At 42.2% G+C, this 25,821-nt stretch overlaps 1 protein-coding gene across 2 annotated transcripts in view; it reads right to left on the reverse strand.

The window, feature by feature from the left end:
* The window catches only part of MTR (5-methyltetrahydrofolate-homocysteine methyltransferase), a 152,101-nt gene that overhangs the window by 59,070 nt on the left and 67,210 nt on the right, over positions 1-25,821 (reverse strand). For both annotated transcript variants that reach the window (XM_062210681.1, XM_062210680.1), the window contains exons 16-20: positions 19,636-19,815; positions 17,647-17,763; positions 16,922-17,062; positions 2,495-2,584; positions 290-442 (exon numbers count right to left, since the gene is read on the reverse strand). In XM_062210681.1, the coding sequence (XP_062066665.1) occupies positions 290-442; positions 2,495-2,584; positions 16,922-17,062; positions 17,647-17,763; positions 19,636-19,815 (681 nt within the window). The remainder of the gene's footprint in view (positions 1-289; positions 443-2,494; positions 2,585-16,921; positions 17,063-17,646; positions 17,764-19,635; positions 19,816-25,821) is intronic.

Below are 25,821 nucleotides of genomic sequence, written 5' to 3' on the forward strand. Positions count from 1 at the left end.
TACTTGAAACACATGACCTTATAAAACTAATATTTTTCAAGTTAAACATCCCTAAAGTTGGATACTGGCTGGTCAGATCAAATCTTAATATTAACTTTACATTTGAAGTTGAGTTTGTTTTACTTTGAAGAGAAAAGATCTAGGAACTGGAGGCAAGAGGTGATACAAAAGTATCCTAACATAAAGATTAGATTACAACACTAAGAATTTACAGATGGTTCCCAACTTACTATTTTTAAAAGACAAAGAAAAGGTTGATGCTGAAAATGCTTTCCTATTGTTTGCCAACCTGAGGTAGAAACATTTTTCCAGCTCCAAAAAGATCACCAACAACTTTCATGCCATTCATCAGCGGGCCTTCAATTATATTCAGGGGTCGGGGATATTTTTCCTGGTTTAATCTGGCTTCCTCTGTATCTTCAATAATATATTTTTCAATGCCCTACAAAAAAAAGGAGAAGAAGAAGAAGAAGAAGAAAAGGAAAAGGAAAATAGATGAAAACACACATATCCCAAATTGGCTTAATCCAAATGGCCAACAAAATATGAAATCACAGAAATGCTGTAAGATCCCAGGTTCTATAATTAGACTGCATGGGTATGAATTCTGGCTCCTACCTCTAATTTAGGCAGTTGATTAAGCATTAGTTTCCACAGTCGAATGACAACAGTACCTACTGCATACATTTATTTTGAGGATTATTAAATGAAATAACACATGTAAAGTGCCTAAGTGTCATCACTGATACTAAGTACTCAGCTTTTAGTAGAAGAACTACTAAAAGTTCAAACTCATAATACCATACACTTTGTATCCTAGTGTTTTAACAGACTAGACATTCATACACATCTCAGTGAAATCAATAGATTTTCTCACTGTAATGGTATGGTGCTGGTGAGGAATGACAATGGGAAGAGCCCTTAGAAGAGGCTAAGCCCACGAAGCCAGTTCAGCTCTGATCATCTGGCTTTCACTGCCAAGACTTCCTCCTCAAGGATGCATGGATGCTGCTGACAAGTTCAACAAACTGAAATATGAGAACCTCAAAAGGTCCAAGAGGGGCCAGCATTATGACATACTAAGTTGAGCTGCTGCCTGTAGCACCAGCATCCTATATGGACAACAGTTCAAATCCTGGCTGCTTCGCTTCTGATCAAGCTCCCTGCTAACATGCCTAGGAAGGCAGCAGAAGATGGCCCAAGTCCTTGGGCCACTGCACCCACATGTGAGACTGCAAGAAGCTCCTGGCTCCTGGCTCCACCTGGCTCACTCCAGCCATTGTGGCCATCTGGGGAGTGAACCAGCAGATGGAGGATATGTGTGTGTGTGTCTTTCTGCACCTTTGATTTTCAAATAAATAAATAAATCTTAAAAAAAATTTCCAAGAGTTAAATCAAATTCTAAAGAAAAAAAAATTGAGGGGCCAGTGTGGTGGTGTAGAGCGTAAAGCTGACACCATAATACTGGCATCCCACATAGACGCCAATTCAACCCCCAGCTGCTCCACTTCCAATCCAGCTCCCTGCTAATGGCCTGGGAAAAACAGCAGAAGATGGACCAAATGTTTGGGTCCCTACACCAACGTGGGAGACTAGAGTGAAGTCCCTGGCTCCTGGCTTTGGCCTGACCTAGCCTGGGAGATTGCAGACATCTGGGGAGTAAACCAATTGATGGAAAATCTCTCTGTGTCTCTCCCTTTAACTCTTACTTTCAAACAGATACGTGAATCTTTTTTTTTTAAATTTTTTTCTTACTATTTATTTATTTGAGGCAGACTTATAGACAAAGTAAGGGAGAGACAGAGACAGAAATCTTCTATCCTCTGCTTCACTCCCCAAATGGCCACAATGACAGAGCTAGGCCAATCCAAAGCTAGGAGCCAGGAGCTTCTTCTGGGTCTCCCACATGGGTGCAGAGGCCCAAGGACTTGGGCCATCTTCCACTGCTTTCCCAGGCCATTAACAGGGAGCTGGATCAGAAGTAGGGCAGCTGGGATTCAAACTGGCACCACAGGCAGGGGCTTAACTTACTATACCACAGAACTAGCCCCATAAATAAATCTTTAAAAATTTTTTTGAAAAAAGAAATCTAAAGCTCTCCAGATGCATAAATAAGGAAACTGAGGCCAAGAGATAATTTATCTTGCCTATAATTGCATTTATCAGTAGAAGAGTCAGGACTACCTTGCTGAGGAAGTCAAAGCAGCATGGTATAGGACAGTGTTCTCAACTTCAGCACTACTGATATTTGGGCTAGAAATTTTTCATTGTGTGAGGCTGTCCTGAGCACTGTAAGACAATTAGCATTCTTAGCCATGGATACCAGTAATACCTCCCACAACCAGTTGTGACAAACATGGCTATGGCTATTGTCAACTATGCTGCATGGGCAGGGCGTTACAGAACAGTGGTCTAGGGCATCTCTTCCAGCTGCAGTCAGCACTCCCCCTCCAGCACCAGTATCAGACAGCCAGTTCAGGTTCCCACAACTCACCTTGACCAGGGCATACTCAAGGCGCTCTTCAATGGGACTATTCCTCCACTCATCAGTCTGGACAACTTTTTTCCCACCTTTGCCCTGAGTCTGAATTGAAATAAAAAATGAAAAAAATGGGTTTAACTGGTCACTTATTTAACTAATTAGCAGCAAAAAACAAACAACCTGTATCTTATTCTTCTTTTACATTTCCAGATTCTAGTAGAGTCTCCTAGCATGAAAGATTAAATGTTTTGGGGCTGGTATTGTAACACAGCAGGTTAAGTCAATGCCAGCATCCCGTGTGAGCACCAACTCAAACTCCAGCTGTTCCATTTCCAATCTGGCTCCCCACCAACACACCTGGGAAGGCAGCAGAAAATGGCCCAAGTACTTGGACCCTTGCCACCCATGTGGGAGACCTAGACAGAGTTCCAGGCTCCTGGATTCAACCTGGCCCAGCCCTGGCCATTGTAGCCAGTTTGGAGGGTGACCCAGTGGATGGAAAATTTTCTCTCTCTCCCCCACCTTCTGTCTCTATAATTCTGCTTTTCAAATAAATAAACAAAATCTTTTTAAAAAAATTTAAATGTTTGAGGGAAGGAGGCAGGGAAAAAGAAACTGTCAAGGATTTGAAGTTTTGGTAGAGAGATAAGACTTCATCTTTTTTTTTCTCTCTCTCCTAAAAGATAACACAGAATAAAACATTTCTAGGACAGTAATGAAGCTATATACTCTAAACCTGAAGAATCTTCCATGCTCTAAGAATCACCAGTACCCACAGATGCACTCAGGCCATAACAAAATTAAGTCAGACATTCTGGAGGTGGGCACACTAAGAGGTTTAAGATACAGCCTGGGGCCAACGTTGTGGCATAGTGGTTAAGGCTGCAGCCTGCAACACCAGCATCCATATAGGCACCAGTAACAGTCTTTCAAATAAATAAAAAAAATCTTTAAAAAAAAAAAAAAAGACACAGCCTATGGGGCTGGCATTGTGGTGCAACAACAGCATGCCACATGAGCACCAGTTTGAGTCCTGGATGCTCCACTTCTGAACCAGTTCCCTGTTTATGCGCCTGGGAAAGGAGAAGGCAGCCCAAGTATTTAGCTCCCTTCTAAAGAGCATGTTGCCCATTCCTGCCCTCCCTTCCCCTTCCCCTGCCCTCTGGCCATGTACTCCCCTTTTTTGTGAGATCCTTGGCGCAAGAACCAGGCTCAACCTCCCCCAGACTCCATGCAAAGCAGCTGCACATGGCTGCTTGTGGAACAGATAAGAGGAAAGTTCCCAGTGGTTTCTAAAAGCCCCTTACTCGCTACCTCACATCAGCTGCAAATCTCCTCTTCAACCAGATAAAAACCCAGCCCTACCATGCACCTGCGTGCAGTCTCTTCACAAGAACAAATTGTCGGCCCTCTTCGCTTCAGCAAAGCACCCTGTCTCATTTGAGGTCGGCTCCGTCTCCCTTTTCTGGGGATACAAAAGGCCAGAACCCCGAGCTATTCCAAACCTAACACCTTCCACCCATGTAGAAGATCTGAATGAAGGTCCTGGCTACTGGATTGAGCCTGGCCTAGCCCTGGCCATCGAGGCCATTTGGAGAGTAAGCCACCAAACAGAAGATCTCTATCTAAGATATAAGCTTCAAGATGGCAGTATAGCAACAGGACATTCTAAGTCATGCAGGGGAAAATAGTTAATAAGCAGGGGATACAAGCCAGTGATGGAATCTCAAGAAGTTTGCGCAGAGTAGCCCAGGAGTCCCCCGGAGACTGCTCATGTCCACGCTAAGGGAGCAAAGAGAAGAGGTGGAAACACAGCGAAGGTGCAGCAGAGACCGATCGTGGAGATTGGCACCACCCCCAGCAGTGAACCAGGTAAGAAGTCAGGAGTCTATGGAGCTACGGAATAGTGGCAGGCACAGAAGCTTGGTGAACTGTGTTTGAAGCTCCAAGCAGGAAAAAGGAGAAATTATAGGAGAAAAAGCAAAGAGGTTGGGCACACCACGGTCCATCCATGTCTCCCCTCTCCCCACAACGGGACCTACAGCTGGCAGGGAGAATCCATATTGATTGTTTACATTTTTGAGTGTAAGCAGGGGTCTGCCAATGGCTGCCTCCTGCACACACATCCATCAATTGTGGGGGCCACCTCACAACACCCCCCACCCAGGAACAAGGATCACAACATTTCAGAGTGATTTCCTCCCCACCATGCAAGCTGTACAACAAGGACTAGTCTTAAACACTGAAAACCTGAGCTCATTTCATGCACCAGTGAGAAGCAAGCCCAGCCCCAGCAGGCGGGGCTTAGTGCACCAAAGCCCTGGTACCCACCTCCATCACAATCTAGAAGTAAACAGGGCTCCAGGAGGCAGGGCTGTGTGCTTCCACTTGCAACACACAGACACATAGCAGCTCATTGCAGAGGGAAATTGCAACACAGACACAAAGTACAAATTAAAGACAAAATCAACCAGAAATGCCAAAGAACAAAGGAAAAATCCAGAATAAGAATAAGGAAGACTCTATGAACTCCCCAAATGAACAATACAACTCTTCAATAATGGAGGCTGAAGAAGAAGAGATCGAGGATATGCCAGAAAAGGAATTCAGAAAATTAATAGTCAGATTACTTAGAGGCAATCAGAAGCAAATTCACCATCTAAATGAAAAGCACTCCCAAGAAATTGAGATTTTAAAGAGAAGCCAGAATGAAATACTGAAGAATTCAATAGATCAAATAAAAAATGTAGTGGAAAGTCTTAGCAATAGAATAAATGAGACAGAAGAAAGAATCTAAGAACTAGAAGACAAATTTCCTGAAATAATACAGTCAGACCAAATACAAGAAGAAGAAACTGGAAAACTAAAAATCATGGTTGCAGATTTACAGTTCTATCAAACAACCCAATTTACAGATCCTATGAATTCTGTAAGCTGTGGAAAAAGAGAAAGGATTGGAAGGCCATCTTAATGAAATAATAACAGAGAACTTCCCTAATCTGGAGAAAGAGACATCTGAGTACAACAAATACACAGAACTCCCAATAGACATGACCAGAAAAGAACATCACCATGACACACTGTAGCAAAACTCAGTGAAACACAAAGAATAGATCTTAACATGTGCAGGAGAGAAACAACAAATCACATTCAAAGGAAACCCAAATAGACTCATCGCAAACACTACAGGCAAGGAGACAATGGCAAGATATATTCCAAGCCCTAAGAGAAAAAAACTGTCAACCCAGAATACTGTACCCTGCAAAATTCTCATTTATGAATCAAGGAGAAATATGGATCTTCTTGAAAGAATTTGTAACTACTCACCCAGCCCAACAAAAGATGCTTAAGGATGTGCTACACACAGAAACACAGAAACAGGAGCATCACTACAAAAGAAGATGAATGTAAAAAATGACCAAGCAAAAGTACAAATGAAATCCAAAATACATAAATAGGACTGTTTAAGGAATCATGGCAGGACAAAGACAGTATTTAACAATAGTCACACTGAATGTAAATGGTCTAACCTCCCCAGTTAAAATACTCAGACTGGCTGAATGAATTAAAAAAGAAAACCCATCTATTTGCTGCCTACAAGAAACACACTTTACCAACAAAGGTGCCTGCAGACTGAAAGTGAAAGGATAAAAAAAAGATACTCCATGCTAACAGAAACCAAAAAAGAGCTGGTGCGGCCATCATAATATCAGACAAAATAGACTTTACACAAAAACTATTAAAAGAGACAAAGAAGGACACTACATAATGATTAAAGGATCAATCCAACAGGAATATGTGACTATTATGAATGTATATGTACCTAATTACAGGGCATCTGGGTATTTAAAAGAACTGCTAAGGAATTTAAAGGGAGATATAGACTCAAATAAATAGTAACCCCACTTCCAACAATGGACAGGTCAACCAGATAGACTACCAGCAAGGAAACAACAGAGTTAATCAATACCACAAACAAATAGACCTAGCAGATACCTACAAAGCCTTCCATTCTATAGCCACAGAGTACACACACATTTCTCTCAAGTGCATGGAACTTTTTCTAGGATTTAAAATATACTAGGCCATAAAGTATGTCTCAGAAATTCAAAACAATCAAAATAATACCATGCATCTTGTCAGACTACAATGGAATGACGCTGGAAATCAACAATTCAAGAATCTACATCATATGCAAACACATGGAGAATGAATAACATGTTTCTAAATGAACAGTGGGTCATAAAAGAAATCAAAAGAGAAATCATAGAAATTTCTAGAAACAAATGAAGATGACAATATAACTTAAAAAATTTGTAGGATACAGCAAATGCAATGTTAGGAGGAAAGTTGACAGCAGTTGGCGCCTACATCAAGAAACTAGAAAGGCACCAAATAAATGAGTTATCAATGCATCTCAAGGATCTTGAAAAACAACAGCAAACCAAAAAAAAAAAAAAAAAGTAGAAGAAAAGAAATAATTAAAATTAGAGAAGAAATCAACAAAATTGAAACCAGAAAAACAATGCAAAAGATCAGCAAAATGAAGAGCTGATTTTTTGAAAAAATAAGCAAAAGTGACATACCACTGGCCCAACAAACCAAAAAAAGGAGGGAGAAGACCAAAATCAATACAATTAGAGATGAAAAAGGAAACATAACAACAGACACCACAGAAATAAAAAGAATAATCAGAAACCACTATAAGGAGTTGTATGCCAACAAACTGGGAAACCTAGAAGAAATTGATAGATTCCTGGACACATACAACCTACCTAAATTGAGCCATGAAGACATAAAAAACCTAAGCAGACCCATAACCAAGTCGTAAACTGAAGCAGTAATAAAGACCCTCCCAAAAAAGAAAAGCCCAGGACTGGATGGCTTTACTGCTGAATTCTACCAGGCCAGACATTTAAAGAAGCACTAACTCCAATTCTTCTCCAGTTATTCAAAACAATTAAAGGGAAGGATTCCTCCCTAATTCTTTCTATGAAGCCAGCATCATATTAATTCTTAAACCTGGAAAAGATGCAATAGAGAAAGAGAACTAAGACCCATTTCACTGATGAAAATAGATGCAAAAATCCTCAACACAATTCTGGCCAATCAAATCCAACAACATATCAGAGATCATTCAACCAGACCAAGTGGGATTTATCCCTGGTATGCAGGGAAGGTTCAACTTTCACAAAATCAATGTGATATATCACATTAACAAATTGGTGGACAAAAACCATATGATTATCTCAATAGATGCAGGAAAAAACAACTGACAAAATATAACACCTTTTCATGATGAAAACTCTAATAAATTGCAACTTGGAAGGAACACTCAGCCAGCACAGCAGCTCACTTGGCTAATCCTCTGCCTGCAGAGCCGGCACCCCTGGTTCTAGTCCTGGTTGGGGCACTGGATTCTGTCCCAGTTGCTTCTCTTCCAGTCCAGCTCTCTGCTGTGGCCTGGGAAGGCAGTGGAGGATGGCCCAAGTGCTTGGGCCCTGCACCTGCATGGGAGATCAGGAGGAAGCATCTGGCTCCTGGCTTCAGATCGGCCATTTGGGGGGTGAAACAATGGAAAGAAGACCTTTCCCTCTTTCTCTCTCTCTCACTGTCTAACTCTGCCTGTCCAAAAAAGAAAAAAGAACATTCAACACAATCAAGACAATTTATGACAAACCCACAGCCAGAATCATATTGAATGGGGAAAAGGTGGAAGCATTCCCACTGAGATCAGTACCAGACAGGGATGCCCACTCTCACCAATGTTATTCAATATGGTACTGAAAGTTTTAGCTAGATCCATTAGGCAAGAAAAAGAAATCAAAGGGATACAAACTGGGAAGGAGGAAATCAAACTACCCTATTTGCAGATGACATGATTTTATATATATATTTATATATATATATATATATATATATATATATATGATCCAAAAGACTACTAAGAGACTATTGGAGCTCATAGAAGAGTCTGGTAAAGTAGCAGGATGTAAAGTCAATACACAGAAATCAACAGCCTTTGTATACATAGACAATGACATGGCTGAGAAAGAACTTCTAAGATCAATCCCATTGACAATAGCTAAAAAAAATACCTTGTAATAAATTTAACTAAGGATGTCAAAGATCTCTATGATGAGAATTACAAAGCATTAAAGAGAGAAATAGAAGATACAAAAAAAGAAACAAATCTTCCATGTTCATGGATTGGAACAATCAATATCATCAAAATGTCCATTCTTCCTAAAGCAATTTAGAGATTCAATGCAATGCCAATCTAAATACCAAAGTCATTCTTCTCAGATCTAGAAAATATGATGCTGACATTCATATGGAGGCACAGGAGACTTCAAATAGCTGAAGCAATTTTGTACAACAAAAACAAAGTGGTAGGCATCATAATACCAGATTTCAAGACATATTACAAGACAGTTATTATCTTTTTTAAAGTTTTTTTTTTTATTTATTTAAAAGTTAGAGTTAAACAGAGAGAGGAGAGACAGAGAGAAAGAGAGAGAAAGAGAGAGAGAGAGAGAGAGAGAGAGAGAGAGAGGTCTTCCATCCTCTGGTTCACTCTCCAACTGGCCGTAACAGCTGGAGCTTCGCCGATCCAAAGCCAGGAGCCAGGAGCCTCCTCCAGGTCTCCCACACAGGTGCAGGGGCTCAAGGACCTGGGCCATCATGCACTTCTTTCCCAGGCCATAGCAGAGAGCTGCTTCGGAAGTGGAGCTACTGGGACTTGGATCGGCACCGATATGGGATGCTGGCACTGCAGGTGGCAGCTTTACCCGCTACATCACAGTGCCAGCCCTAGCAGCTATAATCAAAACAGCCTAATAGTGGTACAAAAATAGATGGATAGATCAATGGCAGAGAATAGAAACACAGAAATCAATCCAAACATCTACAACCAACTTATATTTGACCAAGGAGCTAAAACCAATCCCTGGAGCAAGGACAGTCTCTTCAACAAATGGTCCTAGAAAAACTGGATTTCCACATGCAGAAGTATGAAGCAAGACCCCTACCTTACACCTTACACAAAAATCTACTCAAAATGGATTAAAGATCCAAATCTATGACCCGACACCATCAAAGTAATTGAGAACATTGGGGAAATCCTGAAAGACACTGGCACTGGCAATGAGTTCTCAGAAAAGAACGCAGAGGCACAGGCAGTAAAACCAAAATTAACAAATGGGATTACTTCAAATTGAAAAGCTTCTGTACAGCAAAACAAACAGGATAGTGAAGAGGCAACTGACAGAATGGGAGAAATTATTTGCCAACTATGCAATTGATAAAGGATAATAACCAGAATCTACAAAGAGATCAAGAAACTATACAACAACAAAACAAATAACCCGGTTAAGAGACAGGCCAAGGACTTAAACAGACATTTTTCAAAAGAGGAAATCCAAATGGCCAACAGACGGATGAAAAAATGTTCAGGATCACTAGCTGTCAGGGAAATGCAAATCAGAACCACAATGAGGTTTCACCTCACGCCAGTTACAATGGCTCTCAATCAGAAATCAACAAACAACAAATGGAGATGATGTGGGTAAAAAGGTACCCCAATCCACTGTTGGTGGGAATGTAAACTAGTAAAGCCACTATGGAAGACAGTATGCAAACATCTCAAAAATTTGAATACAGGTCTACCATGTGACCCAGCCATCCTACTCCTGGGAATTTACCCAAGGAAAATGAAATCAGTAAACAAAAGAGCTATCTGCACCTCCATGTTTATTGTGGCTCAAGTCACAATCTTAATTGTTAAAGTGATGATATTAAGTGTTAAAGTGATTATATAGATAGGATTAAGTGTTTTAAAAAAATCATATAAATAGCATCAAGTACCTGAAAATAATAACAGAATTAAAAAGGAGGGAATGCCCAACATGAGTAGAAGTCCACACAGCAGACTCATAGAATGACAAACACTTTAAGTAACACTCTTACCTCAGAATCAGCCCTTAAGGCATTCTGGCCTGGCTGAAAAACCCATGAGAGTATTTCAGGCACGGAAAGCCAATACACTGTGGCAAAACAAAACAAAACAAACAAACAAAAAAAAAAAAACAACAAAACACCTACATGAAGGACCTCTGTGAGTGAGATCCCAGTGGAAAGAAGGAGCCATCACAAAAAGGATGTACTTTTCTCTGAAGGGAGGAAAGAACTTCCACTTTGCTTATGGCCTTGTCTAAATACTTACGGAGTTTGTGTTCACAAAAGGCTTCCATAGCCTTGGCAACTCATGGATAGAGCTTCAGGTGATCACTGACGTCATGAATAAGAGTGTTATTTTTTAATTAACAACAGAAGTCACCGGGACTTACTCCCCATGTAGGACCTTTGGCCTTAATGAGTTGTACTATGAGAATTAACTGCAAAACTTGTTCTCAAACAGTACTTTTCACGTTGTGTCTGTGTGTGTGTGTGTGTGTGTGGGTGCAAACTGTTGAAATCTTTACAGAGCACAGAGTTGGTGTTCTATATAAAGTTAATTAGAAATGAATCTTAATGAAGAATGTGATGGGTGAGGGAGTAGGAGGTGGGATGGGAGTGGGAGTGGGAGGGTAGGAATGATGGGAAGAAACACTGTATTCCTAAAGTTGTACCTATGAAATTTGCATTCATTAAATAAAAGCTTTAAAAAAAAGATATAAGCTTCATGAAGGGAAGAAAATAAAGATCTCTCTCTCTCTCTCTCTCTCTTTCTCTGTCTCACCCTCTGTTTCAAATAAATAAATAAATCTTAAAAAAAAAAGACACAGCCTATGTTCTCAAAGACTTTGCCATAACATAAAATAAGTAGAAATACAAGAGAAATATACGCTACAGATAAAGTATATGTCAAGGGCTGAATAGGTACACAATACCAACCAGATACATGTGAAGTTTTGAGAAAGGAGTGGTCATCACAAACTGGAGTGGTAATAAAAATCTTAGAAGAAGCTGGATTTTTTTTTGTTTGTTTGTTTGTTTGTTTTTAAGATTTTGTTTATTTGAGAGGCAGAGTTACAGGCAGAGAGAGGGAGAGACAAAGAGAAAGGTCTTCCATCTTCTGGTTCTCTCCACAAATGGCCATGTTGGCCAAAGATGGGCCAATGCAAAGCCAGGAACCAGGAGCTTCCTGGGTCTCACATGTGGGTGCAAGGCCCAAGAACCTGGACCATCTTCTGCTTGCTTTCCCAGGCCATAAGCAGAGAGCTGGATTAGAAAAGGAGCAGCTAGGATTTGATCTGGTGCCCATATGGGATGCCAGTGTTGCAGAGGCTGGCTTAACCCACTGCACCACAGCACTGGCCCTGAACTTTTTTTTTTTCTAATTGTAGGCTTTTCAGTATGTGAGAGAGCTCTTGTGTTGTCATCATTCCTGTTACCACCCTGGCCTTAAAATCTTATTCTCTTCCACTGGCTGATTCTCTCCTTTGTATTCATTGTCTGTTATCTACTGCCTTTATGCTTATCTCTTAATTCCCCTTCTGTTGCCACCCCTTAGTGCAGGCCTTTGTGAAGTACTGTTAAAATATCCCCCCATTTCTGGGATGCTGCGGCTCAATAGGCTAATCCTCCGCCTACGGCGCCGGCACCCCAGGTTCTAGTCCCGGTCGAGGCAGAGGATTCTGTCCCAGTTGCCCCTCTTCTAGTCCAGCTCTCTGCTGTGGCCTGGGAGTGTAGTGGAGGATGGCCCAGGTCCTTGGGCCCTGCACCCACATGAGAGGCCAGGAGAAGCACCTGGCTCCTGGCTTCAGATCAGCGCGGTGCGTCATTCGCAGCACGCCAGCTGTGGCGGCCATTGAGGGGTGAACCAACAGAAAAAAGGAAGACCTTTCTCTCTGTCTCTCTCTCACTGTACACTCTGCCTGTCCAAAAAAAAAAAAAAAAAAAAAAAAAAATGCTGCTTTGAGGTCAGTTGCTCAGCAAGTTAACCTCCATCTGCAGTGCCAGCATCATATGTGGGCACCGGTTCGAGTCCCAGCTGCTCCACTTCCAATCTAGCTCCCTGCTAACACACCTGAGAAAGCAGCAGTTGATGGCCCAAGTAGCTGGGTCCCTCCTACCAACGTGTGAGACCAAGATGTTGTTTCAGGTTCCCATTGTGGCCATTTGAGGAGTGAACCAGAGGATGGAAGATCTATAATTCTGCCTTTCAAATAAGTAAATCCATCATAACAAAAAAAAGTTCTTCAAATGCTCGCATTCCAATCACTAGACACATGTAATACCATTTGTTATATTAACTATACACTAAGATAATTCTTGCTTGCGAGATGGAATTTGCTGTTTAAAAACAGTAGAATGTTCCAAAATTTCTTGAATAATATGACCAGTTGTCACAGAAAAAAATTACAATGTGTCACACTTAGCAGGCAGGGAGGGGTCAAGAAATACAAACCATGGACAGGGGCAAGTGAAGGAAACAAACACCATAAAAGATTGCACTAAAACATTGGAGGTTACAATGGGTGACAAGTACCCCACCTGACAGCTATAACCCAAAACTGATGAACCCAATTCAGACAATCAAGACTTAAAACAATGAAACAACACCATTTAAAAGCAGTTACTCCTGGGGCTGGTGCTGTGGCTCACTTGGTTAATCCTCTGCCTGTAGCGCTGGCATACCATACGGGCACCGGGTTCTAGTCCCGGTTGCTCCTCTTCCAGTCCAGCTCTCTGCTGTGGCCCGGGAGGGCAGTGGAGGATGGCCCAGGTCCTTGGGCCCCTGCACCCACATGGGAGACCAGGAAGAAGCACCTGGCTCCTGGCTTCAGATCAGCGCAGCACCAACCATAGCAGCCATTTGGGGGGTGAACCAATGGAAGGAAGATCTTTCTCTATGTCTCCCTCTCACTGTCTAACTCTATCTGTCAAATAAAAAAAAAATTTAAAAAAGCAGTTACTCCAGAAGTACAAGACAGCATGCTCAGCCCATCTTACTTTCAAATTAGTTGTTCAACAGGGAGTTAACCATGGTTTAACACATGGTACTTGGTAAGGGAGACCAGACTCCGGCACATGAGGAAATGCATGAAATCAGAAGCTACCATAAATCAATACATCCACCTGCTTCTCCTTGTATGTATACGTATAATGGCTGGTAAGAAAAACTTCCTCCTCCTGCTCTAGAGCTGTTTCTGCTTCCTAGGGGTCTCATGGCTTCTGATATTCAACTGGACCAGCATTAAGAGGAGTAAATTGCTCTAGAGCAAGGGTGAGGAATCTTTTTTCTGCCAAGGGCCTTTTGAATATTTATAACATCATTCACATGTCATACAAAATTATCAATTTAAAAATTAGCCTGCTTGGGGCTGCTGCTGTGGCACAATGGGTTAACACCCTGGCCTGAAGAACCGGCATACCATAGGGGTGCCAGTTCTAATCCCGGCTGCTCTTCTTCCAATCCACCTCTCCGCTATGGCCTGGGAAAGTAGTAGAAGATGGCCCAAGTCCTTGGGCCCCTGCACCCGTGTGGGAGACCCAGAAGAAGCTCTTGGCTCCTGGTTTCAGATCAGCGCAGCTCCGGCCATTGCGGCCAATTGGGGAGTGAATCATCAGATGGAAGACTCTCTCTCTCTGCCTCTCCTCTCTCTGTGTAACTCTGACTTTCAAATAAATAAATAAATCTTTAAATAAATAAATAAAATTAGCCTGCCATACATTTACTGAATTTCAAGTCCCACCTGCAGTTGCCTTGGCAGGGCCAGACCAAATGATTTCAGGCCAGACATTCCCCACCCCTGCTCTAGAGAAAGCAATGAACAGGAGCCCAGATGGCAATGAGAAGGATCAAGGCCAGATCAAGAAACAGATGACTGGAAAATTATGGAAACTCCTGGGAAAGTATTAACAATACTCTCAAGATCCGGGATCATTCATAGAGCTCATCACAACTGTCTAGTCCAAGAGAGACAATGATCTGGAACAGAGAATCATTTAATAAAGAAATCCCATGTGAATCCATTTTTCAAAAGAAGCCAGATGTGGGATTAGGGAGCCTTGGAAAATCAGAGGCAGAATCTTCCCAGCATTTTCTTGTCTCAGACAAGAACTCAGGTGCAGATTTCATCACTAGTAACAAAAGAGATCATCTTTCTCTTATCTTTAAAAAACTTCCCATAACCCTTATTTACCTTATAATATTCCTGTTTTTCCTGCCCTGGTTGCACTGGGGAACAGCGACAAAGCTGGCAATTCTCGGGAGTTAGTAAGGTACACCTGTTTTGGTTGTTAATTGGTTAATAACTAAATGTAGACAGCCCACTTCACAGAGGTCAGTGGCTTATAACTCAGGAGCAATTTTGGAGCCAGTGTTGTGGTACAGCAGGTAAAGCCACCACCTGTAATGCCAGAATCCCATGTGGATGCTGGGTCATGTCCTAGTTGCTCCATTTCCAATCCAGCTCCCTGCTAATGGCCTGGGAAAAGCAGTGGAGGATGGCCCAAGTGCTTAGGCCCCTACCACCCATGTGGAAGACATAGAAGAAGCTCCTGGCTTTGGTCTGGCCCAGCACTGGCTGTTGAGGCAAACTTGGAGTGAACCAGCAGATAGAAGATATCTCTGTCTCTAGCTCTCCCTCTCGTTCTCTGTAACTGACTTTCAAATAAATAAATAAACCTTTTTTTTTTTAAAGGAGCAATTTATTACATGATGGATTGCTAAGTTCTTCTAATTTCCATTAAGATTTCCCTCAGTTCAGGTGTGTCTCCAAGGGCAAAACCTCTTAGTGGCTCAGCACGGAATACAGAAACAAAAACATGTAAACAAATCAAAAAGTGAACACAGGCTAGAAAGGACATCCCACAAACTGCACAATGTCAACAAAGTCTTAAATGTGAACGGTCTTACAAATAGAGCCTCCCCTTTCCTGAGCTGCCTTCCCTGAACAGGCAGGAGGAAAAATAACACATCATTTCCTAGGTTCAGAAAGAACTCTTGACTACAACATCATGATTACAGAAGATATGATGTCCCCTTGGCTTTCAACAGAACTCTATCTTAATTAGTTATTAATGAAGAGCCCCTGCAAGGCCGAAGATGGGCTACGATGGAAACCAGATATTCAAATCTCAATATTCAAAGAGTAAGAAAGGGCTAATAAGCATTTTGCCTAGATGAGCAGAAACAGTCATGGAAGGGAGGGGCAGGTATCTAGAGATTATTTCTTATATAATGAGCTGAGAAGCAGAACTTGATAATATCTGCAACAACCAAGACCGAGATCTGTCTTGGGTCCATATGAGAAATCTGAAATGTGTAAAGAATCTAAGAGGACTATGGTTTGTGCATTTTCACAGTTTTGCTGAAACTAAGTTTCAGAAATCTCGTCTTACTGCCAATAAGGTTGATAAATCAAGGATGCAGCTAATCTACATGGTCCTATTCTTCTACCAGAATATTACTCTTCTGTAGAACAGGAAAAGTTAGCAGTTCCATCAGAATTAAATTCAAATTCTAACATGGAAAAAATTGACAAAGTTGGCAATATACACAGAAGCATACTACTACTTTCCCAGAAGGATCAGGGGGGGAAATGTCTTCTTTTGCCCTTACTCTCTTAAATAGATGAAAGTCCAAGTTTTCTTGAGAAAAACATCTCATATTTCCTTAAATTCAATTCTAAGCACCCATGATAGATATTTAATGTGCTAACATAAAATAAGTGGGAGAAAAGGGGCTGATTTTCTAATTAATTACTCTTAACCCTACTTTTACGGATCAAATACAAACAGACCTCCAGCTTTGAACTGCAGAACCCTGGCACAAAGAGACCAAATCCTATGTAGACCTGTACACAGAACAATGGGAAACTGGTAATACCAACACAGTCACATAAGAAAATCCAAAAAAGCTATTTTAGATGAAGAAACAGAAAAATATAAAATAAAAAAAGTGAGGATGTTCCCAACATGCTGCATAACAAAGATGCCATCAAAAGCATCTAGAATATAGTTCTATTTTTGAAGAAAAATGTGAATGTATATACACCTATGAGTACATAAAATACCAGATGACTAGATGGTTATAACAAAATCTCAAAGTGTTAACTTTGGAAAAATTTTTAATCAATATTAATTTTATTTTTATTTTATTAACTTTTAGTAATAATTTTTATTATTTTCCTCTGGTTATCTGTGTTTTATTAATTTTCCAGAAATAATGTGTTACTTTGGTACAGGAAAAGTAAATTTCACATTTTAAGACAAATTTAAACAAACTTCAGTTCAGAAAACCAAAGCATCCTAGGTCTGATCTGTTTCTCTTTCCTCATCCCCACCATACCTTTCCTGGAATTCTCTGTATAAATAAATCTTCAATGACCTAAAGACACAATTCAACAATTGCTTCTATTCAACAACAAAAGTCTAATAACCATGAGTAATAAGTTCAAGGATTAAAAAAAAGTAATCTGTGAAAACTACCTGGGCATAACGTAAGAGTTTCTCAGTGGCCTCAGGGTCTTTATTCCAGATGAGGTCTTCACAGAGCCGGAGGAGTTCCTTATGGATATCATCATACACAGGGAGGTTTCCGGCATTCACTATCCCCATGTCCATACCAAACTAAGGGCAATAAAAAGAAAAGCGAGGATGTGCAGTGATGCCCTACATCAGGGGTCTGTAAACTTTTTCTAAAGGGGCCAGACGAGAAAATATCTTAACAGGGGCAGGAATTTGGCATAGCAGTTAAGATGTCAATTAAGACACCTCCAATTCCATAGTGGAGTGCCTGGGTTTGATATCTGGCTCTGGCTCTTGACTTCCTACTAATATGTACCCTGGGCGGTAGCAGTGATGGTTCCTTGTCTCAGCCAACATGGGCATCTAGGGAATGATGTCGGGAGTGCAGTTGGGAGTGCATACTCATTCCCTCTCTCTCTCTCTCTCTCTCTCCCTCCCTCTCCATACCCCCTCCCTCCCTCCTCCCCTCTCTCTCTGAAGTAAATCGATCTTTAAAAGAGAAAATATATCAGGCCACAGTCTCTCCCACAACTACTAAAAATGTAAGTGAATGGGTGTAGCTCTGTCCCAGTAGAACCTATTTACAGACACAGGCAGCATGCAAGAGTGAGCCTGTAGACACATTTTACAAACCTTGCCCTAAATAAAAGTTGGTTTCAACAGCACAAACAGGACTTCTACCATACCTTGATTGCATGGTAAAGGAAAACGCCATGCATTGCTTCTCGAATGGCTTCCATTCCTCGGAAGGAGAAGGACAAGTTGGAAAGACCCCCACTTATTCTGACTCCAGGTAACGTTTCCTGGAAGAAATTTAAAAATCTGAAAATATATCCCTATTTCCCAAAAGCAGCAATCACATCTCTTAAACTTTATATGTAAAAGTGGAAAGTAAAAACATAAGCTTATTTGGGCAATACAGTGATCCTATGGTTTTTTTTTTTTTTTTTAAAGATTTATGTATTTATTTATTTATTCGACTGTCAGAGAGCTGGATGGAAAGTGGAGCAGTCGGGACTCGAACCGGCACACATATGGGATGCCGGCACTGCAGGCAGTGGCTTTACCCGCTACACCACAGCGCCAGTCCCATGCTCCACTTCTGATCCAGCTCTCTGCTATGGCTTGGGAAAGCAGTAGAAGATGGCCCAAGTGCTTGGGCCCCTGCATCCATGTGGGAGACCCAAAAGAAGCTCAAGGCTCCTGGTTCCTGGCTTTGGATCAGCGCAGCCCCAGTCGTTGCGACCAATTGGAGAGTGAACCAGTGGATAGAAGATATCTCTCTCTGTCTCTCTGTAACTCTGCCTTTCCAATAAATAAATCCTAAAAAGCAAAATGGGGAGGGGGAATGCTGTGCCACAGTGGGTTAAATTCCCAATCTGCAGCACCAGCATCCCATATGGGTGCCAGTTCGAGTCTCGGCTGCTACACTTCTGATCCAGCTCCCTGTTAATGCACCTGAGAAAGTAGCAGAGGATGGCCTACCATCTTGGGCCCCTGTACCCACATGGAAGAGCTTAAGAAGCCCTTGGCTCCTGGTTTCAGATTGGCTCAGCTCCAGCCATTGCAGCCATTTGAGGAGTGAACCAGCAGATGGAAGATTTTCTCTCTCTCTCTTTCTACCTCTCTCTCTATAACTATCTTTCAAATAAATAAAATAAATTGTTAAAAAAAAAAAAAAAAGGTAAAAATCAGGGCCAACATTGTACCATATGGGATTAAGCTGCTGCCTGCAATGTTAGCATCCCATATGGTGCTGGTTTGAGTCCTAGCTGCTCCACTTCCCATCCAGCTACCAGCTAATGTGCCTGAGAAAGGGGCAAAGATGGCTCAGCTCCTTGGGCCCCTGCACCCATGTGGGAGACCTGTATGAAGCTCCTGGCTCCTGGCTTTGGTATGGTTCAGCCATTTGGGGAGTGAATCGGCAGATGCAGGATCTCTCCCTCTCTCTCTCTCTCTCTACCTCTCTCTCTCTGTATCTCTGCCTTTCAAATAAATAAAATCTGTTTTTTAAAAAAAGTGAAAAACAGTTGTAAAAAGAATGAGAGCTAAAACAAGGTTTCTCATCCCCCTATTTGATCTCATCTGGGTTCATGTGGGTTATTCAAATTCTTCACCACTTTACACATGGGTATGTCTGTGAATGATTACAGAAACAGCATGAGTACTGATTTTGGGGTCACAAGTTTTAATGAGTATGTGAATTTGGAATTACAAAATCCATGGATAATGTAAATCCAAGTTATACATATAAATGATGAAATTATGAAAATACACAATAAAGTGGTATAAAAATCAGGACAAAAGGTACTTTATAATAAGGTAATCAGAAAGGGAGACACATGGGAACTAGTCATTTTTATTCTGGGCTAATGAAACCTAGGATATGCGTCCTAATTAATTGTTTATTATAGTCCACATATGTTTTATATATTCTCACTTATGTGTGTTATACTTAACAATTTAAAACAATATCATATAAAAGAAGAAAAGTCCTTAAATTTCAGAAAAACAATTGACCAAGAACAATGTCAACATTCCCAGCCTATATATATATTTAATATACATACACACACACACACACACATATATATGTTAGCTCTAACCATTCATTGGACTCACATGATAAATTTGAGCCATGAGTTGAGTAAAGGACAGAAAATATCCATACTTACTTTAATGACTTTTGTTGCATTGATAAAATTAATAGCATACAAGTTGTGTTCTTCCATCCCAGTACCAATAGTGAGGATATTGGGGTCAAAGATGATATCATTTGGATTAAAGCCCAGTTTTTTCACAAGTAGATGGTAGGCCCGAGTGCACACTCTGATTTTGACATCTGTTTCTGTTGCCTAGGGAAAGGAGATGTCATTTGAAACAGAAAAATTAAGTGTTATCCGTGAAAACAGAGCAATTTCACATGTCAAGAGCACTCAAGTATCAATTCTTAGATTTTATAAAAATCCAAATGCTAAATAGTCTCTAAACATTTATCAAGTTATCCCAGAGAAAGAACCGCGCTGTTCCGATGGCAGGAGCCAGGTGCTTCTCCTGGTCTCCCATGGGGTGCAGGGCCCAAGCACTTGGGCCATCCTCCACTGCACTCCCTGGCCACAGCAGAGAGCTGGCCTGGAAGAGGGGCAACCGGGACAGGATCGGTGCCCCAACCGGGACTAGAACCCGGTGTGCCGGCGCCGCAAGGTGGAGGATTAGCCTATTGAGCCGCGGCGCCGGCAATAAATAAACTTCTAAAACTATACATATTCAATATAAACTCAAACACCACTAAAGAAATAGATTTTAAAAAAGTGTGCTCCCTGTGTTGACCTCCCTACAAAGGTCTAAGCTCTTCTCTCAAGCAACACTGCCATCTTTTCCTGTATCTTATGGCAATCATATTTTAAGTAGACTCACAGATACCTATTTATCCCCCCACCACAGCACTGGCTTATTAACATATGCTTTTAAGTCATACACAAAATTTAGTGTTACCCTTCAAGATGTCCCTAGAAGGTAAAACACAGACTGCAGCAAACTTGTACTCCCAGCTGCTTTCTATCACCCACAGAATCAGGGCCGCCATCTCCCGTGTCAATTCCTACCATCTGCTCTCTCCTTTACTCTTCTTCCCCTATGCTGTTCCCTTGATGTTCCTGAAACCCACCAAGCTTGCTCACACCTCAGAGCCTTTCCATCTTCTGCTGCTGCTGCCCAGAACATACAATGACATGGCTTTGAGCCTTAACACCACTCAGGTCTCTACCTAAACATCACCTTTCCAAAAGCTTTCCTTGATCATTCTCTCTTAGCCTGCACACCTCTACCATTTCCAGCTTCTCCATTCTTCTTCAGAATATCTCTTTCCAGAATCTGTGTTAATTTAGAAACTTGTTTATTATTTTTGGCTGTTTTTTTTTTGTTGTTGTTGTTTGTTTTTGTTTTTGACAGGCAGATTAGACAGTGAGAGACAGAGAGAAGAAAGGTCTTCCTTTTTCCGTTGGTTCACCCCCCAAGTGACTGCTATGGTCAGTGTGTTGCAGCCGGTGCGCTGCGCCGATCCGTAGCCAGGAGCCAGGTGCTTCTCCTGGTCTCCCATGTAGGTGCAGGGCCCAAGGACTTGGGCCATCCTCCACTGCCCTCCAGGGCCACAGCAGAGAGCTGGACTGGAAGAGGGGCAACTGGAACAGAATCTGGCGCCCCAATCAGGACTAGAACGCAGTGTGCCGGCACCACAGGCGGAGGATTAGCCTAGTAAGCCGCAGTGCCAGCCCTAGCTGTTTTATTACTTATTATTTTACTCAAAGAATTACTAAACTTTGTCATGCAAAGTGTCTCCTGATGAAATTTATAACTCAAACATACAGCATATTCACCAAATGACATACTCAATGATTTGTGATGAGATTTCTTAGAAAAGCAAATCTACTGATAGAAAAACCTGTTATCACTATAGTGATTCCAAAAAAATAAATCACATACAATTCTTATGGGAAATTCTAATGAATGTGAAAAATGTGCTTGAAAAATGTCAAGCCCCTCTGAGATATACTGCAATCTTCCAAGCTGAAGACTCAAGAGAAGATGCTCCTGCCTGGATATGAACACTAAGGTTTAGTCCCAGTTTCTGATCACATACTTCCTGCCCTCTGGAGAGAGCTCTCCCAGGAACCTCAGAGACACTGACTTGACTCAAGGACAGTGAGGTCTCATCCTCCAGAAAGCAAACAATGGTGGGGAATTAAAAGAGTTCACTCTGGGGCCTGCACTGTGGCATAGAAGGTTAAGCCACCACCTGCAGTGCTAGCATCTCTTATGGATGCCAGTTTAAGACTTGGCTGCTCCACTTCTGATCCAGCTCTCTGCTATGACCTGGGAAAGCAGTAGAAGATGGCCCAAGCCCTTGTGCACCCTTGTGAGAGACCTGAAAGAAGCTCCTGGCTCCTAGCTTCAGATCGGTGCAGCTCCGGCCATTGTGGCCATCTGGGGAATGAACCAGCAGATGGAAGACCTCTCTCTCTCTCTCTCGCTCTCGCTCTCTCTGCCTTTCTTCTCTCTGTGTAACTCTATCAAATAAATAAATAAATCTTAAAAAAAAAAAAGAATTCACTCAGTTCTATTCTTTTGATCACTTACCTAATTTGGTACTTATTTTTTCGACTATTCTCTTTAGTCTCTTTAATCTTTTCTTTTTTTTTTTTTTTGACTGGCAGAGTGGACAGTGAGAAAGAGAGAGACAGAGAGAAAGATCTTCCTTTTGCCATTGGTTCACCCTCCAATGGCCGCCACGGTAGGCGCGCTGCGGCCGGCGCACTGCGCCGATCCGATGGCAGGAGCCAGGTGCTTATCCTGGTCTCCCATGGGGTGCAGGGCCCAAGCACTTGGGCCATCCTCCACTGCACTCCCTGGCCACAGCAGAGAGCTGGCCTGAAAGAGGGGCAACCGGGAAAGGATCGGTGCCCCGACCGGGACTAGAACCCGGTGTGCCGGCGCCGCAAGGCGGAGGATTAGCCTAGTGAGCCGCGGCGCCAGCTCTTTAATCTTTTCTTGCTTCCTGCAGCTGGCTGGGTTAGATTTCACTTCCTATCTGGGAAATGCCCTCACAAACTTAGCAGACCTAAGAAAAGGGTGACAAGGAGCAAGTCTTCAGCCCCACTCCTCCAGGTGCTAGGGGAGGCAGTAAACTCATCTCAATTTGAACAACTTCTTATTTCCTCTGCCTTTAATTAGAGTGAGAAAGTTGAAGTCAAGACTAAGATGTGGGCCTAGGAAAAAGCAGTTACCCAGAGCTGACTTCAGTTCACTGGAAGGCCAAATGGAGTAGTAGACTTTAAGCTCACTAAAAGGGGAGGTATAGGGGTTGGGATTGCCAGTGATACTAGTCGTTCTTAGTAACTTAGTTTGGTTAGTAGATTACCAGTTACCTGAGGGAAGGGTTCTTTTCCTGTTCCAAGTAAACAGAAACTTTATTTTTGTTTTGCAAAGCGACAGTAAAGTGTCTAGTCTGAAAGGAGACAAGACTGAGTGCCCAAGCAGGACACTAGTTTTCAGGAAGTGCACAGAGTTTTTAAGGCTTTGCTGGTTGCTTTTTTTTTTTTTTTTTTTTTTTTTATGGGTCCTTGTATAAGGGCGCCTGCTGCACAGGTATTTCACATAATGTATGCTCATTGGCTAAGGGCCATAGTGATAGTAGGGGTCTTTTGGTGACAGCCCAAATGGGAGATGCTAAGTGCTATACTCTTTGGTGGATCCAGCCCCCTCTTCAGCTAGTTCTGCATGGAAAATTTCGACTAAATTGAAGATGTGGTCAAAACCACAGGCTCATACACAAAACAGGATGTTAACAGTGGGGAGAGATGCCAGCAGGTCTCAGAGCAAACCTCCCTGTCACAGGTTATGGCCTGTATGCACAAAACATTCTGCTAAAGCCTGAGAGGCCCACAGACACTTGGCCTAACCCGGCAGCCTCAGGTAGTCAAGATTCTGGTCATTTCTGTCTCTAAGCCGGAGGAGCAGGCACAGAGGAGTCTGTCACATACAGAAGACTGGAGTGTGGAGTCCAGCTGCATACCAAGGGCAGCACTGCCAGGGGGACATGAGGAACACCTTCATGGACAGGAATCAATCTCCAGAGTCAGAAAAGGGTCATCAACTATAACCTCCATTAGAACAACACCCTTGGGGGCCAGCACTGTGGCGCAGCAGGTTAACACCCTGGCCTGAAGCACTGGCATCCCATATGGGCTCCGGTTCTAGTCTCGGCTGCTCCTCTTCTGATCCAGCTCTCTGCTATGGCCTGGGAAAGTAGTAGAAGATGGCTCAAGTCCTTGGGCCCCTGCACCCACGTGGAAGACCCGGAAGAAGCTCCTGGCTTCTGGCTTTGGATCAGTGCAGCTCCAGCCATTGCAGCCCTCTGGGGAGTGAACCAGCAGATGGAAGACCCCTCTCTCTATCTCTAGCTCTCTCTGTAACTCTCTTTCAAATAAATAAAATAAAATCATTTAAAAAAAAAAGAACAAGACCCTTGTGAAACTGCTCTCACAGTAGCCAGCACAGTACGTGTCACAGTAACACCCGCTCAACCTCTGTCTACAGAATAAACAGACAAATCTCAGAACAGTATATCAGTGTGCAGGCCTCTGCCAGGAGCAGACTACACTGTAATACACTCTCCAAGATTCACTGTCTTATATCTTAGCTAGGGCTGTAATGCACACACGCTAGTAAGCTACAATCATGCTTTGGAATTTCACAGACCAAAACAGAAATTTGGTGAAACAACAGAAGGGGGCTTTCCTACATCAGGAAGGGCTCTAAGCCCTGGCTGCACATTATAGTAACTGGGCAGGCTTTTGCCTTTTTGTTTTTTAGTACTAATACGTCATCCTAAACCAGTTAAATAGAATCTTGAAATGAAACATCAGCAACAATTTTCCTCAAGAGCCCATTAGATGCTAGTGTACAGCCAGGATGAGAATCATTGAGAAATGAGATATGGCATCTCCTTATGTTGGGGTAGACAAAAAAACTCAGTGACAATCTAAGGGGAAAGGAGGAAAGAACAAATGTCTGTATGATTTTATGAACAGTTTACTCTTAAGCCACAGAAAAGCTAGACAGCAATCAGTGAGTTTAAGGCTTTACTTAAGTCTACTCTCGGGTTTTGCTACAATACCAAACACTCAGGAGAAATATAAGACAATTTCTGAGTTATCATCAAAACAGATGATAAGAACATCAGAGGGCTGTCCTGCTTCTACAGAGTGAAAAAAAAAAAAAATGATGGAAAGGATTCTTGTGCCATCAGAAGAACACCAACAAGTTGGAAAAAACAAGCTGAAGAAAGGGAGATTTCTCAGGGAAAGCAAGGTGAAGGATAGTTTGGTCACTGAGGGCACAGGCTCAGTCAGAAATCTTTCAAACAGAATTCTCTGCTGTGCCAAACCAGCTGTAATGTAATCAAGTGCTAGGAAACCATAAGACAGCTGACACTCTGCCAACATCACAAGAACAGAGAAGAGCCCTGAGCTAGGGTTACAGAAATACAAAGACAATTGTTATGGGACAACAGAACTTGTCTCCTAAAAACTTATGCATGCAAGGGGCTTAGCATTGTGGTGAAGAAGGTTGAAACACCACTTGGAATGCTGACATCACATATCATCAGTTCAAGTCCCTGCTGCTCCATTTCCCATCCAGCTCCCTGCTGATTGGCCTGGGAAAACTGCGGAAGATGGTCCAAGTACTTGGGCCCCTGCTACCGACATGGGAGACTCTTATCTCTTAGCTCTGTCTCCTAGCTTCGGCCTGGCCCAGCCCCAGCCTTTGCAGCCATTTGGGGAGTGAACCAACAGATGGAAGATCTATCTTTCCCTCTCTCTCCCTGTAATGCTGCCTTTCAAATAAATAAATATTTTTTAAATGATACATTTAAAAAAAATTCATGCAAGATGTTTAAACTCTGATGTTTTAATGTTAGTGGTTGATGAGTTAAAGGTGGAGACTTGATCAACTTATGATGCCTGAGAGCTGGGTTAGTTGGGAGGTGTACGGTTCTTGCGAGAGTTGATTACTGAGTTCAAGCAACCTTAGTGCTCTTTCTGCTCCCTGGCTCACAGTGTGAACATTTCTCTGCACACATGACCAGCCTCCATCAGACACCAACCTATAGGGCTGCCAGATCCTGAACTGCAACCTCCAAACTGTAAGCTGAAACCAACCTCTTTCCTAAGAAGCTTCTCTCAGATAGTCTCATTAAAATAACAAAAAGGGAACAAATACAACTTAGAATGCTTCTTGGTTAAAAGACACTCACCTGAACCCAGGACAGAGCTCACATTCCAGACCAAAATTCAGGGTCA

Source organism: Lepus europaeus, chromosome 14, assembly GCF_033115175.1.
Source record: "Lepus europaeus isolate LE1 chromosome 14, mLepTim1.pri, whole genome shotgun sequence".
NCBI lineage: Eukaryota > Metazoa > Chordata > Mammalia > Lagomorpha > Leporidae > Lepus > Lepus europaeus.